Source organism: Pundamilia nyererei, unplaced genomic scaffold (genome assembly GCF_000239375.1).
Source record: "Pundamilia nyererei isolate P.nyererei 1_Seehausen unplaced genomic scaffold, PunNye1.0 scaffold00111, whole genome shotgun sequence".
Taxonomy (NCBI): Eukaryota; Metazoa; Chordata; class Actinopteri; order Cichliformes; family Cichlidae; genus Pundamilia; species Pundamilia nyererei.
This window is the reverse complement of record NW_005187512.1, coordinates 29293-45281: the sequence shown is the minus strand read 5'-3', so window position 1 is coordinate 45281 and position 15989 is coordinate 29293. Positions and strand designations below refer to the sequence as shown.

The following is a 15989-nucleotide window of genomic DNA, read 5'->3' as shown; positions in this document are numbered from 1 at the left end:
GAGTGGCTCCAGCAGATCCCGGGAACAACAGCGGAGATCTCTGTCCAGAAAAGCGCAGTCCTAGGAACATCTAAGATACTGCGCAGGACCTCAAGCTCCCAGGCCTCTGGTAGAGGATCCGAGCTTGAAGGATTGACCGCCCACAGGGGCGAGTGGGGGATTTTGTATATATATATATATATATATATAAGCTTGAAGGATTGAAGGCAAGCAGGAATTCTTTATATATATATGGTACGTGTCCATATTTATGTTTCCAGATTGTTTGTATAGTTCACTTTCTATACTGTACTCTTTGTACAGTTTTTATTTTTGCTGCTTTTGTCTTGCACTGTCCACTTTTCTGCAATGAAATGCAGATTTCCTCTTCACCCTCTACACTGCAGACTTCTCCATCAACTCCCCACGCTGCCACCTACAGAAGTTCTCTGACGACTCTGCCATAGTCGGCCTCATCACAGGTGAGGACAACTCAGAGTACGGACAGTGGACTCTGGACTTTGTGGACTGGTGTCAGCAGAACCACCTGCTGATCAACACGGGGAAAACCAAGGAGTTGTTGGTGGATTTCCGGAGACGCAGACCCAACACACTGACACTGGTGAACATCCAGGGAGTAGACATTGAGATAGTGGACTCTTATAGGTACCTGTGTTCACCTGAATAATAAGCTAGACTGGAGCCACAACACTGATGCTCTTTACAGGAAGGGTCAGAGCAGACTCTACCTGCTGAGGCGGCTGAGGTCATTTGGAGTACAGGAAGTGCTTTTAAAGACCTTCTATGACTCTGTGGTGGCATCTGTCATTTTTTACAGTGTTGTATGTTGGAGCAGCAGTTTATCAGCAGCTGAGAGGAAGAGGTTGGATAAACTCATTAGGACGCCACCTCTGTTCTGGGATGCACCCAGTGCAGGTGGTGGGAGACAAAAGGACTCTGGCCAAAATAACATCTCTGATGGACAGAGTCTCCCACCCCATGCATGTAAATGTTGCTAAACTGCAGAGCTGCTTCAGCTGCTTCATGCGTCCTCGATGCATGAAGGTGCGTTTCCGCAGGTCCTTCCTCCCTGCAGCTGTCAAACTGTACAATCAGAACTGCTCCCAACAAACATAGATGTTTACATCTGCACTGTAACTTGGCACTATTTTATCAACCGATTCACACTATAACCAGGGTTTGCCCCTTATCTGTATTTAATTTAATTTAATTTAATAACAGTATGGTACTCAGTTTTTGGTAACCATTGTCCTTGATGTAAATATGTAAAAATTATGTATGTTTCTGTTCTGTGTCTTGTGTACTGTTTGTTTGTATATGTGTCTTTCTTGCTGCTGTTACACCCAAATTTCTCCTTGTGGGACAATTAAAGGATTATTCTATTCTCTGTTCTATTCTATTTTGCGTTTTGCTGATTACAAATTTGAAGAATGTAACAATGGGACTGACTCTGACATATAGTGAAGAATAGGTCCAATCCACTAAATCACATATTAGCAATAAAGAATGGACAAAAAAAATGTATTTAGTTAAGCTGGTCATTAGCACTGTTGTATAACAACATAAATCACATTTTGTAGAAAGCTAATGAGTTATAAAAAAAACCATTATTTTATGTTATGAATGATTTCTGGACTTTGCCGATAGCTCTTCTGATAAGGTACTGTTACCTGGTTCACACCATTTTTCTTGAGCAGCCTCTTCAGCAGTTACATACCTGCCTGACCAATCAATCATTGCACAAGCATAATATCGGCCATCAAAGAACAGCAGGATCATCCAACAGCAGGGGCGATGCAGACATCTTTGTGTACATTCACCGTTGTTATGCAACAACAATTACCACGTATGAATGTCTAAATTCCTTTTCCACAAACTTCTCCAGGATGATCAGGACAAACACAACATTTAAAGCAAACTATCCATTTTAAAATTTGACACTCTTGACAACTGTGATTTTCTTCCTTCTATGTATATGAAGACAAATAAAAAGATGAAGACAGAATTTAGTTTGAGTTATTTTTGTATTCAACACATTAAACATATAACTATAACTGCAAAAATACTGAAATGTGATGAAATGCCATTAGTTTTCACACTTTTTATGTCAAAGGAATACCAAACTGCAAGCTAAATTTTTGAGGCACAGGCATTATCTCGTTAGACTCACTTTATTTTTGCTATTTAATATAAATGTCTATCTTTTGCTCAGTGCCCAGAGAGGTGTTAAAGTTAAGTTAAAGTTAAAGGAGTTAAAGTTTAGTCCCACTTTCTATTATCAAAAACTTAATGAGCCACTAGGCACTATGGTCTGGACTCCTAAACCATATCCAGACTGACAGTGTGTGATACATTCTGGAATTCACTAAACCATCATGTCAGTGGTTAAAAAGTGCCATTTAATATCTCTCATAAATTACCCTGTTTCACCAGATGGGGATGCTGTCTCTCCACTGTTTTCCAGCTCCACTATCTCCCAGAGCAGAAGGTTGGCAAACTTTACTACCAAAAGATAACAAAAGCAAACAAACAACAAAAACAGCTAAAAAAATCTATTTCATATAATGAAGCTCACAATGCTTATTAAATGGGACTTAAGTGCCCTTCAATATGCTTCTACAACCCAGAAGCAAGACTTTTACCCTCCCAGTGACTTGTGATTTATTAATTACTCATCTAACATTATTTAACAATTCCTTTGAAATACAATATAATGATGATGTTCATAATGGTCATTTATTGCTTTACATCTCTCACAAGAACCTCTTGTGATGGGATCACACCACAGTGAGTTAACTGTAAAGAGGAACCTGTATTCATAACTTAACTTGGATTTGATTTCAGCAGTTTCCCAACTACACACCTGTGCAGTTTTGTGACTGCATGTTGCATCATTGTAATGCTACAAGTTTGTTATAAGTAACAGCTTACAGCATCTACTTTCACTTCTAGCTGTGGCGTGGTTATATTTTTTATTTAATTGGTCTTTATTTGTTATTATTATTATTATTATTATAAGTAGTACTAGTATACTATTAAAAAGGACATATATTTATCTAATATTTAGATAATAAGCTGAGCCTTGATATCTTGAAGTTAAACAACTTACCACAGATTAAACATGGCTGCCACAGATGGGACAAGAGAAGAGAGGGGAAAAGAAAACATGAAGCTCTTCTTTTTTGCAGTTCCCAAACATTCCTGGACCTTAAATGACCTTAATGGGAATTTTCCAATCAGCTCCTGTCCATGCTGGAAGTTGGCCATGGGAATCAGGACAAATGTATAAAAGTGCCCCTTCCTTAAACTATCTAGCATTTCTCATGTATCTTGATGCCTGTTTTGTCCATCGTTACTGTTCTGTCTTTCATGGGAAGAAATCAAGTCTGCTGGCCCAAAGTGAAAACATGTGCCATAATGATGGCAGATAGATTACACTGTCATAATGACGGGTCATTTCTCTACCAAGCAAACTGTGTGCACATATTATCAATTTGTGTGAACTTAGCAGTATTAAGTGCAGTTACAGTTAGAAACACATAGACTAGTCTAAGTATACTATTAGATACTATTAAAGTACTTTACTTGTGTATTTATACATTTAACTTTTCCTGCATAGTAACAACACAACACTGGAATCCTTGGTGCTCAGATGACTGTTCTTTCTGCTTGTCTGCTGATTTAAATTTTATTACAAAAGCTCAACAGATGTGTGGTGATGTGTTGCTTGAGATATTGAACAAACATCGACCTTCAGGTCTGGAAGTACCAATAACTCCATTTCCTTAAATGTCTATTCGAGACTATGTTAAAATAACCAAATTTACATTAACAGAAGAAAAAAAACATATTTACAGCCACCGTTCTACATAGAACTCCTTCTTTCTTGGATTTCTTTTACAACTCACAACACGGATTTTTTTAAGGCTTAATATTTTAATTGTAGCTTTTGTTAGCATTTTTGCAGATGCAATGGAATTACCTGACAAATAATATGGCCTGCTGTGAGGGATAAAAGTGTGTGCTTCAGATTCTGTGGGTGAAATTCTAATTTCAGCGCTAATCAGCAGGTATTGCTGTCTTCATGTTGCACCAGTACAGTTTATGAATGCAGGATGTTCCCAGCTCCAAATATGGCTGCCTATGGCTCTAAGAAAAAAAAAATCAACATGTCAAGCAACTCTGAGTCTTCAAAGACTCTGAGGCTGCAATTTGCATTCCTGACTGAAAGCATCATGTGTGTATATACAGTCTATGATGCTTTGTAGCAAACAGGCCTTAACTTTCCACATAATATCCTGCAGAACTAGTCCACATAGTTGCTGCATGAACACGAACAGTTTCTGGCTATTGTGGTTCCAAGCACAAACTCTAATGGTTTGCATATGTTGCATTTATTTTCAAAATGTATAAAGTATTCACATTATTTAAGTGTAATAATAAATATAAAACAAATTTAAATTGTCATTAACAGCATTGGTCACTGCTTAATACCCAACCTTTTTTGTGTGTGTGTCCAATGACATTACGAACAATTTGAAACAAAACACATCATATACATTATGCTAGACATAGTAGTAGTCCCATGCTTAATTCTATGTGTGTTCATAGCTAAAATGACCATAATATAATGTACTAGAAACCCATCAGTATCATCCAGACTGTCATATTTTAGGAAATGCAAGAAATCTTTGAGAAGAAATTATAAAAGACATGCTGGTGTGAAAAGATAATCTACACGGTATCAAATGTGGCTGAAAACAGAGCGCAGTTCAAACAAGAAAAAAATTCACAAAATCACATCGTAAATTTCCAGTGCAAAATGTTAAATGAGTCAGTCATAAGTCCAGCCAATAAGCCACAGAGTTTAGGCTCAGTCTACAGGTAGCATAGAAGTCCCCAGTGTGTCCAGTGCTGGTACTTCCAAAGACATGAGGCTCAAATTTGTACTTCCTGGGCACACTCAATGACTGTAAACCAGCAAGAACTATAAAAAATACTGCTCATGCAATATTTATGTGATACTGAAATGTAAATGTATTGTTTTAAAGTCTCATTTAATTCAAATGGCACCTAGTAAGAACGAAATTCAACTGATTATAGAGCAGGTGAGCTAGAATAAACATTTCTGCAAAAAAAATGTGAAGAAGTAACAGTGAAATAAACACAGTGTAAGTTTGTTATAGGTTTAAGTGAAATACCTGGCAAGCAGGTAAATGCACTAGCATTGGAGGAAATCTTCATCTCTATCTTAAGTTTATCGTCAATGATAGGCGACAAATTTTGGGAGTAAAATCTCAGAAAAATGTATATTTAAGAGGTGTTTGCTTTTACATGATGTTAAAAATAAAGCTTTAAATGAATGTGCCTCATGCCTTTTTCTTTGGGCTTTGAAATATAACAAATACGTCACAGTCAGGATTTTAGTGCATTTTTTAGCTTTTCCATTTGGGCCTTTTAAGGTCCTGAAACACATTAGTACTATTAAGACAGCTGTGACTTGGACCAGATCTCTTCTAGCCTGCACAAGCTGCTGTTAGTCAGGAGATAAAAATCACAAAGAGCATGTTTTTGAAAAGTTTTCAGATACAGTCACTGCTGCTGTTCTCAAAAAAGGCTTTGTCAGCATGCTTGTGACTAAAGTCATGAATTAATTTGTGCCCAACTGAGTCACACCAGTAAATAAAGAAAAGAATAAGACATCTATGCTCTACAGTGCAGACTCCCTCAATGGTGTCACCCAAACTGTGTTTTTTTTTTCACCTTTTATGGCCTTTTTGGTGACTTAAGTCTCAGCATATAAACAGTGCAAGCTTCAGGTGCATGTTTGTTTCAGTTCAAGAAGAAGCCACAATCCAGTTATTCTTGATGGATTTAGCAATCTGTGTAGCACCACAACTCCAGACATTGCTGCCCAGTTGTTCAATCCCTAGTGCAGGGCGATTACTCAGATGTTGGGTAAAGACCATCGTTTAAGTCATTAGGAGCCGTATAATGTTGGAAGGAAGAAGATAAAAGGAATTATTCATCATTTGCATGATTCCTTAGATAAAATGAATCATGTTATGAAAGCTAAGGTGAACGGACTTATTCAGCTTTAGATTGTCTTTTATGCATGTGTGGTTTTTTTCAGCAGGTTTGTAAATCTATTATCTATTTTTTTTATTTTTTTTCTAAACTGCGAGGTCATCTGCTCTAGTTCGGCTGCTCGTTCCGCTGGCTTTGCTGTATCTTCGCTTGTCCTTATGCAGCAGCACGTCTGGGCCACCATTTTGGATCTGAACACAGCCGACGTCCCTGCTCTCGGGGGTATAGCAGTTAGCATCGGGTCTCAGGTATCTCCCATCTTGGATCTGACCGTCATTGGTCTTCTGCCATCCATGCGAATAGCAGCTCATTTGGAGGAAGTTTACCTCTTCCACTGCGGCTGCCATTTTGTTCTGCTCGGTAGCCATGTTTTCAGAGTTTTGTTGGTTTGCTAGTCGGTGGTTGGGGAAGGGGAGGGGTAGGAAGTGTGTGGAGCCAGTCACGCACTGGTTGAAATCTGGGGGTGGTGTCGATGGTGGTGGAGGAGACAAAGAGAGCTGTCGGCTCAGAGAGGTGTTGGCTGCTTTGTTGGCTTTTGTAGAGCACAAGAATCGCCTGCAATAAACAGAGTGAACCAGTGGGAAAATGTAAGATTTCAAGTTATGCTGCCAACCACAACATACCGTGCTGCCCGCTGTGAACACTTCTTTAAGAATTCACTACCACAAAGTGGAAAGCATTCCCTGTTTTCCTCATTCCATTTGTTCTAATGGTAAATTCCAGGAAGTACATCTGAATCACTGAAGGCTCAAAATTGTTATTGGAATCGAATCTCTTGAGGGAAATGAAATTTCGTGAGAAAGTTGCATTGTTTAATTTTACAAGACTTTAAAATCCATATGAATACGTCTCACTGTTGACCAAAAATCTGAATCATCAGCAATTGTTATCTTTATCTCTTTCTTTAATCAGGTTTAGACTGAATACAGGAGAATAACCTGTGTCTAGTAACATATTAGGATATTATTACCGCATTGCAGTATTTACTCTTACTCTTCAGAAAGAAAGCCACCTTTATTTTTTCATTTTTAGTGGAGTTTTAGTGGAGTTAGTGGAGTTTTGTCTAGTTAAAACTCCACTTTTTTCTGGCCACTTTGGGGGTCACAAAACAACAGATTAACACAGTCGTACCTGATATGAAATAAACTGTTACATAATTCACCACTATTTTTGTTTGTGCAAACTGGCAACAAATTACATCTTTGTTAATGACTAAATGCTCAAATAGGTCTTAGTAACTTTATCAACTTTAAGCTTCTTAAATAAGAAATAAACATAACAATCATTAAATAAAATCATTAATTACCTAAAAACTAATCATCAATTATCATCATAGTTCAAAAGAATATTCTGAATTCGTTTGTCTATGTCGTCATGTAAAAACCTTTTCTAACTAAAAAACTATACAATGAATTTCTGACCTGCAACAATGTTTCCATGCCAGGTGATGTAGTTCAAGCACACTGAGGACCAGAGAGACAGCTGACACGACCAACATGAACACTATAAAGACATTTTTTTCTGTAGGTCTGGAGACATAGCAGTTAACTGGATGTGGACATGGCCATGCCTAAAAGAGCAAAGGAACAAGAGAATTACTGTTATAGGCCCAAATATTGTGGTTAACAGCAAAGAGTGAAATCAAAATTATGTCTGATTTTTACCTTGCAGACGTACAGAGGATTGAGAAAGATTCCATACAGGAAGTACTGAAGACACAGAAATACCACCTGGATGGAAGGACAGGTTTTTTTGTTGTTTTTTTTTACAGGTAGACATCATGTTTTAGGCACAATACAAATACGAGTCCTTTAATGTTTACAAATCCTAAACTTTCATGAGCAATTTGGTCCAAACTCTGCAATGCAATTTTTCATTAATTTGCTTCTCTTCCCATTTCAGACCCACCTACAGCCTTTGGAGGACAGACATGAGCTTGAACTAGACAGATTTGAAATCTTGACCTGCTATCAAGTTATGTTTAAGTTAAAGGCAGAAATGGTGACATTTACCTCCATGATGCTGCGTATCAGTATACTCAGAACATATGTCTGCAGCAGCGCTCCCCTCAGGCGAATTCGACCTGCTGAGTGACTTTCATTTTTTTCGTTTCCATCTCGTTCCCCTTTCCTCTCTTGTTTCTCTGCACCTCCACCTCCTCCTTCACCTCCTCCTGGGTCTTCTTCTCCCCCTCCCTCCTCTCTTCCCTCCTCCTCCCTGTTCCTTCTTTTCTCCTCTCTGCGGACAGTGTGCATAGCGTGGCCCATGTAGATCAGACTGGGAGTGGATACAAACACAATTTGGAGCACCTAGAAAGACATGAATAAGATTTATAATCAAAAGTAAAACAAAAGTTGTTATTTTCATCTGCAGCAGTGTGAGATATTTCTCAGTATGGACTCCCAGGACTTTATACTTTAAACAATTTAGGTGGGGAGAGAAACAACGAAACTCTCATCCAGAGCAGATCAGGCATCAGTGATTGTAAGTGTGAAAAGCAAGAGATGTGTCATTGTTCTGGCCCATTAGCCCAGTTATGTGTTTTCATGAACTTTAGAATCATAATTGATGTTGTAATTTGTTCTCCGTTATAATTGATTGCCATGTTTCTTAGTGTCTTAGTTCTTTGTTTCTCTCTTTCTTCCCCTTAAATCTTCTTTTATCTGATAATCTGTTCTTGCTTGTACCTTGCTTTTAATTTTACTTCCTTGTGTCAAGTCCTCCTGATTCATTTCAGCTGTCTCTTTTTACCCATTTTCCACGTCCCCCATGTCTATATAGTTTCTAGTGTGTTCCCTTCTGTTGTCTGCTGTGTTTCTGGACTTTGTTATATTATGATCTGTTTTATTATCAGCCACAAGAAAGGTTTTGCTCACTTCAAACCCGTCTCATTTGGAGAATGCATTTGGATCCTATTTTCCTGCAGTCTTTGACAGAAAGACTCAACTAGAAGTTGAGTGCTTGAACAGCAACAGGTGGCGCTCTCCTTTTTAAATAGGGCTTTTGAACTGAAGCTATGGCTCAGTCCTGAGTATTAGTCTGTACTCAGGGGGACAAACTGGGGCAGCTGCCACTGCAGGCTTTGCAGCCTGCTTGAACATATTACTTGAACATTTATTTTTTTAGGTTTACACAAAGGATAGTGATGCAAAATTAAAAGATTAACTCACTAATCTGATATCTGCAAGAGTTTAACTTCCACCATTGAAGATTATTCATTTTCTAGGAAGCTGTTAAATTTAGGTCAGACTAATGCAGTAGAATGCAAAGATTTAAGCTTGATAGACCTGGAAATCTATGTTATAACCTACGTTGTAATTGGAAACTCAACCTTTCATACCATTCAAGTCTTTATGGTATGCATCAACCCAAAGTGTTGCCACATTTCTTGGGAAATGAGTTTCCGTTTTTTTTGGTTCTGAGATTTTGATAAGAGTTTTATTGTTTGATCTGACTGTTGTTGTGTGTGTGTGTGTGGGGGGGGGGGGGGGGGGGGAGGATTCATTTGCAGGGAGGCATTTTTAAAGCAGCCCTTGCTCTCGGCTGCAAGCATAGATAATCTCATTGAATAGCCTGTATGAAATGGAAACATTTCACCATAATTAATCCCTTGAGGACATCAAGTGACTGCAATTTATTTTTCACACTGCACTGAAATAAATGGAAGTAAATAGCTGTAAGGAAGGTGGCAAACCAATCTTAACACGTGATAGATTTAAAATTAAATCTTTTTCTTCAACGACTGCAACGACTATGTTATAACTTACGTTGTAATTGGAAACTCAACCTTTCATACCATTCAAGTCTTTATGGTATGCATCATACCATAAAGACTTATGGTATGATGCCTGAAATGTTTGATGAATGAACAGGGATGTACAGACACAGATATATTCCAACTGACTAATTAGAGTTCATATTGTATTTACAGTTTTAGAAAATGTTTAAAAATCATCAACAGGTATAAAGAAGTTCTTTTGGTTGATGTGATAGAGTAACTCTAATATATTTCTAATAAAATGTCAAGCTTTAAGATGGATTGGCTGACTTCTTTATGATCTTTGATTTCAGTTGGTTAAAACAAAAAGATAATCTTTGACTGCCAATGCATTACCCAGTATCGTATGTGTGCTATGGGGAAGGCTCGGTCATAACAGACGTTCTCACAGCCTGGCTGTTCAGTGTCACAGTTAAAATCTTCCTGTTCATCTCCCCACGATGACTCAGCTGCTGTCCCGAGAACAAGGATTCGGAAGATAAACAGGATGGTCAGCCACACCTGTGGAGAAAAAACATGAAGCAATTATGACCTCCAGTCTTCTTCTTCTTCCAAAGATTAGAACAAAATCAGCATTAGCTCAGAGTAGGTTAATTGGACAAGTGTAATTTAAGTGTTACTATAATTATTTGTTTCTGCTGAATTGCTTCAATTAAAATATCCTTTAATCAAAGTCTAGACTGTGGACATTCCCATTTTTACCCTTTTTAAAACAATAAAGGTATAAACAGCTCTTAAAGGTTACTCCAGCCCAGAGGGGAGGGCCACTATAATGAATGAAAATTGTTATTTTCATCTGCAGTTATTTGTGTTTGGTAGTATATTTATGATATGGAAACTCCACCTCCATCCATGGACAAGCAGGGAGAGCAATAGCAAGACCCTGCACAGAGCAGTGAGAACAATAGGTCAGTGATTAGGTCGGGTGCACCATGAAAGGAGGACTCGGAGTTTAGCTGGATTGTAAAGTGGCATTTAAATAGTTTTCCCTGTATGAGGTTTGCCAGTTGGATGCCTTGACAACTTCTAACTGAGCCATCAGCTGGCTGGCAGTGAGAATAGCTGGTCTGCCAGTACTGACTTCATGGCCACCCTGAACTAAAGTTATTACATACTTTAGGAGCTGGTTATCTTTGTAGTACTTCTAAACAGATTTAAAAATGCCTTAGAAAAAGTACACAAAGTGCTGACTGATTGAATTGACCATTACAATTAGTTATTTAAGAAAGAATCTAAACTAGAAAACTGAGCCTTCTCACAAGTTCAATGATATGTAATTTTTATTGGGGGGGGGGTTAAAACCAAGAGCGTCATCATTTCCTAAACCTAACCAAGCGAGTGAAACAAAGATTTAAAAGAAACAGTCCCACAAAGAACGTGAATTCCAGTCCTCTTGACCTTGTGCCATGTCTAAATTTGTTATCTTGGTTTATAAATTGTGCTCCTGGATTCCTAAGCTTTGCCAACAGTTCTGTAAACAACTTACTTTGAGGACTACTACTACTTAGCTTCTCTGAAGAAAGAGGACGCACACAGTACATGCACACATTTTACAACAATGGACATGCACTGAAAACCAGAGGTTACTATCGTTACAGTTGTAAGTAACATTAGTTCCATAAAATCTCTGAAAGTGAAGTTATTTGTTTTTGGTTTCTTTTAAGACTTGTTGAGTTGAGTTTCGAATGGTTAAACTAACAGATGTTTGTATGATATTTCATTCTAGTGTTACAAGACTCTGAAACCACAAACCACGAGTCGGGATACACAAAATAAACAGGATGATTTAGAAATACATGAATGTTCTATTTTGAGTGTATATGTTTGTCTGTCATGAACAGAGGATGTCGGACCAGTCTTGTGTGTTAGTATGCAATGTGTGTGTACATATACATGTCTGTGTTTGCATGTTACCTTGCCAACAGAGGTAGAGTGCTCCTGTACTTCCTCCAGGAAGTTTCCCAGTAGGCTCCAGTCTGCCATGACTGATTACAACTCAAATTCCTTACTCACTGCTAAACTGTGAGCTGGGCAATATCCACCTGAACACACCAACAAAGAGCATGGGAAGGTTTGCATGAGTAACAGGTGGGTCACATGATGCATTCAGGCACATCTTACAAACTAATTTTATAACAAAGTTTAATAAAAAATCTATGAGGTACCAAGAATAATCCTCCCTGAATCAGACAGAATTTTATGTTTTCAATAGATTTTAGGACTTCCTACATTTATGGAGATGTAGCTTCTTTTTTATTACTTCATGAGAATGCTTTTCAACAAAAGCAGGGAATGTACAAGTGAGAAAATGTCTTTAGCTTAGAAAAAAGCATGAAAATCTATTAAATTAACATCAACTGTTAACATTTGTTTGGCGCAATTTTTTAATCTTCCTTTAAAAAAACATTTCATCTTGTTTATAAATAGATTTTAGGGCTATGAATGTGAAGAAATGTGAAACGCATAACTGAATGCCATGTAATGACTAAAATTATAGTATAACAGTCGTATATTCAATATATATATATACATTTCCTCATTCTGTATATAAAGCGGATTTAAAATATTTTTCAAAATATTTCAACTTAAATAATTCATCCAGGAGAAATACTGAGAATAGAATATCACTTTGTAGTGTTTTAATCTGGAGAGCTAAAAGACTTGAAATATTTCAGTGGAAGATTTTGTCATGTATGTTATGGTCAGGTGGGCTAAACACATATCTTGAGAATAACTTGGGGCAATCTTTAGAAAAATGTTTTATATCTTTGTATGATATTCATTTGCACTTCTCATAAATTCGTGATTAACCACAAAACATTTAGAAATATTCTCCAGCTACAGTGATTATGCTGTATGCATGCTGCCTTTAAAGCACAATGTTTTATGGTTGGCTGGGGACAAAAAGCTGGGGTTATTCTTCTGGTATTATTTTCTTTCATTTGGGGATTGGGCAAACTGTGTTACTTAAAATATCTCACTGTGTGTGCTTCTCCTTGTTTTCTATTCATGGAGTATTAGTGCACCTTCTAAAATTCCAAATTTGGTGCAATTACTAACTTTTTTCCATTCTCTTGCTCAAAAAACCTTAGTTGATGAGTGGATAAACCATTGAGGAATAGACTGCCTGTTGCTGTGTGTGTGTGTGTGTGTGTGTGTGTGTGTGTGTGTGTGTGTGTGTGTGTGTGTGTGCATTTCAGTGTGTGTGTGTACGTGTGAGCCTCTCTCCAGCCCGGCCACGACCCCATTAATAAAAATGTCTGTGCCCATGGTTTAGTTTAGCTTCCTCTCTGTTCCCACACTCCCCCTCCGCCTGTCACTGGGGAAGGAAAACTAGAGATCTACTGTAAACACTGCTACCACACACACACACACACACACACACACACACACACACACACACACACACACATCCAGTCTGTTCCTATGTTTGGTTGTGTCTGTACCAGTATGAATACAAATCTTCCCTCCCAGCAAACATGCCCCCTTGGGGCCAGTGTGGGCAGACCTGCATGTCCCACAGTGGGCAGTCCACTATGGGCCCCAGTACCATGCCAATGCCTGTAGGGGACTAGGCATCTGGACCGAATGGTATGGAGCCCAGAAGTACACACATTCCATACCAGTACCAGGATCAAGAGTGTAGGACCCACATATACCCCATGTTGCATTACTGTCACCAGCTGGTATGGAATGTTGATTAAAATCTGTGCTTCCTTTAAGCACTCCCTCATTTACAATGTGCATCAACGCACAATGCTGGAGATTTTCACACCAGGCACCTGGCCTGACACAACCATCAGGTCTTATGTCTCTTGTGCTTGAACCAAGAATCTTTTGCTTGTTAAATACTCAAGTCTCTACGTAATAGAGGCACTTACCCTTAAAGACAAAAACCAAAACCCTCAAATTCTTGGAATATGACCTGATATCTTTCACTTCTTGAGTTATTTTGCAGTATGTGGGTGAACTGTGGGGCTGTGTGGGCGCAGAGCAAACCTACATTTATCCCACTTGGGACTCGACTGGGTGTGTTGGGGTTAAAAAAAGTTAAACATTTCACATTACTTTTTACTTTTCTTAAAAGTAACATGTAACATAGAGTACATTACTTAGTTACTTGAGAAAGTAATTCATTTCATTATTTGTTAAATTATTTTTGCATTACACGTGGCAGTATTTGACTGCCTGGGATGAGATTTTGTGTCACAATTTTTAAAGTTTGAGGAGATTTTGCATTTATCTTTGTTATTTAAATACATGTATGTGTAGATACGTACATGACAAGATAATAAAAAGGAAACACAGACAAGGTAACTGATGACGACATACCTAGGTATTTGGATTATGGATTCTGATGTTACACAAAATGTGATTCTGATGAGTACCAGACTCTGTACAGACTTCCAAAACAGGGGGAACAATAAAGAGCATTTCTGGGTGGAGTGGGACTGCTTTACATGCCAAATTTCTCACCCTTCTGTCATTTGATTGATGTCATTTCTCGAACCAGTGGGCAAATGTCTCTGACTGTTTTTGTCCCTAACTTGGAACTCATATTAAACTTGTATTAAAAGTCTATTTCAGACGTGTTGTTATGCAAGAAGCACTAATTTCAGATGAGAAACGAAGATGAACTTAAAAATCTGACCAGAAAAAAAAGTTTAAAATCAGATTACAACTTTTTTGGCAACTTATTTATTAAATGCCCATCCCTTCCTGTTTTTGTAAAGCCCAGAAGCTTCGAACAAACCATGTGTGTGTGTGTCTCTGTGTTGTGTGTGTCTGTGTGCTCCCATTCATATCTTTCACAAGTGATCCCAGCATCATTAATAACAATATTACTTCCTTGTATAGACTTTCTCTTGACCTTTGCATGCATGTGTGTTTCTCTTTGTGTGTGTGTGAGAGAGAGAGACTGGGTGTGTATATGTGGAGTCAGTATTGTTCTGCATCCTGTCTTGATAATGGGCACACAGACACACACACACAAACACACAAATACAAAGGCCCCCTCTTTCTCGAGCTGGTTTACAATAATAAATGATGAATCATTGACATCGGTCAGACATGAGGATGTTTTCAATGCGATAATAAGCTGAATAGAAAGTATTAACAGGTCAACGTGATAAAATTCTGCCACATCCATCAACATCATGGGCGTTCATTTAGAGACAAACTAAATTCCAAACTCAAGTAACAAAAGAAGTTTAATTTCTTAATTATTTTAGAATTTACTCAAAGATTTCTCTATCTTTATGCACACTGGCATGCACACACACACACCTTTTATTTCTGGCACTTCTTTGTGATCTTATTTAAGGTTTTGGGGTCTGAAAATGCGGTTTTGCGGTCATTTTTAGCACTGATGTGGTCATTATTAACACTGGAATGCATAAAAACAGAAAAAGATGCTTACACTTTTGATATTAAACTGATATTAACTAAAACTCTGTCACATACAGATACTTTACCCGATTTAGGATACAGAGAAAGGAAACTTCTAATCCAGTGATAGCCTGATGATTGTAGACTGAGGTTAAACTGATGGATGCTTTCTTCCTGTTGGTGAGGTGCTAGTAAGCCAGGCACTCCTCCTCTTCAGAGTTGATCCTCAGGAGGTAGGAGCAGCAGATTTGACAGCTGACAGATGCACGTATTCAGATGATCTGTGATGAATGACGGCCACTCTCCAGCTGTGAGTGTGAGCGTTCCTGCTCAGCCTCAGTCACTGAATGTCAGCGTGAACTTGATGAACCCGACAAACTTCAGGACAGACAGGTTGAAACTGACACAAAGACGGATCGATGGAGAAGGTCAAGTTGATTCAGGGGAGTGAAAAAGGAGTCAATCCAGCAGTTTGGAGCAATTTGTGTCCAGAGAGATCTGAACTGAAATGAAATGTGTGTGAAGCTGTAGTTTATACCCCCCTCTCTCTCTCCCTCTCTCTCTCTCACTCTCTCCCCCTCTCTCCCCCTCTCCTCCTTCTACATCTCCAGAGGAAGTGGGCCTGGTGCCTCGCTGCCTGCTATTCAACTCTCAAATATAGGTGCATGTGTTTGTTTGTGGTGTTTGGCACTGAAGGAAGTCACATATTGTATTAAGACACAATAGCTAAAAGACC

The 15989-nt window shown here is 38.3% G+C and overlaps 1 protein-coding gene across 1 annotated transcript; it reads right to left on the bottom strand.

Moving 5' to 3' along the window:
• Window positions 1–6156: 6156 nt before the first annotated feature.
• Window positions 6157–15781, bottom strand: LOC102195799 (gap junction alpha-5 protein-like). Its single transcript, XM_005741519.1, has 7 exons — window positions 15340–15781; window positions 11780–11907; window positions 10202–10366; window positions 8100–8396; window positions 7752–7817; window positions 7509–7657; window positions 6157–6642 (listed from the first exon to the last, which is right to left on the bottom strand). The coding sequence occupies exons 2-7, from the start codon at window positions 11846–11848 to the stop codon at window positions 6174–6176; spliced, it is 1215 nt and encodes a 404-aa protein (XP_005741576.1). The 5' UTR covers window positions 11849–11907; window positions 15340–15781; the 3' UTR covers window positions 6157–6173.
• Window positions 15782–15989: the final 208 nt, after the last annotated feature.

Bases quoted from the DNA above. Each gene is read 5' to 3' on its own strand.
- LOC102195799 (XM_005741519.1), bottom strand. From the start codon at position 11,848: ATGGCAGACTGGAGCCTACTGGGAAACTTCCTGGAGGAAGTACAGGAG. The intron at 7,658-7,751 runs GTAAAAATCAGA...TTGCTCTTTTAG, and splicing joins ATCCTCTGTACGTCTGCAAG to GCATGGCCATGTCCACATCC. The intron at 6,643-7,508 runs GTCAGAAATTCA...TGTTTATTGCAG, and splicing joins GCATGGAAACATTGTTGCAG to GCGATTCTTGTGCTCTACAA.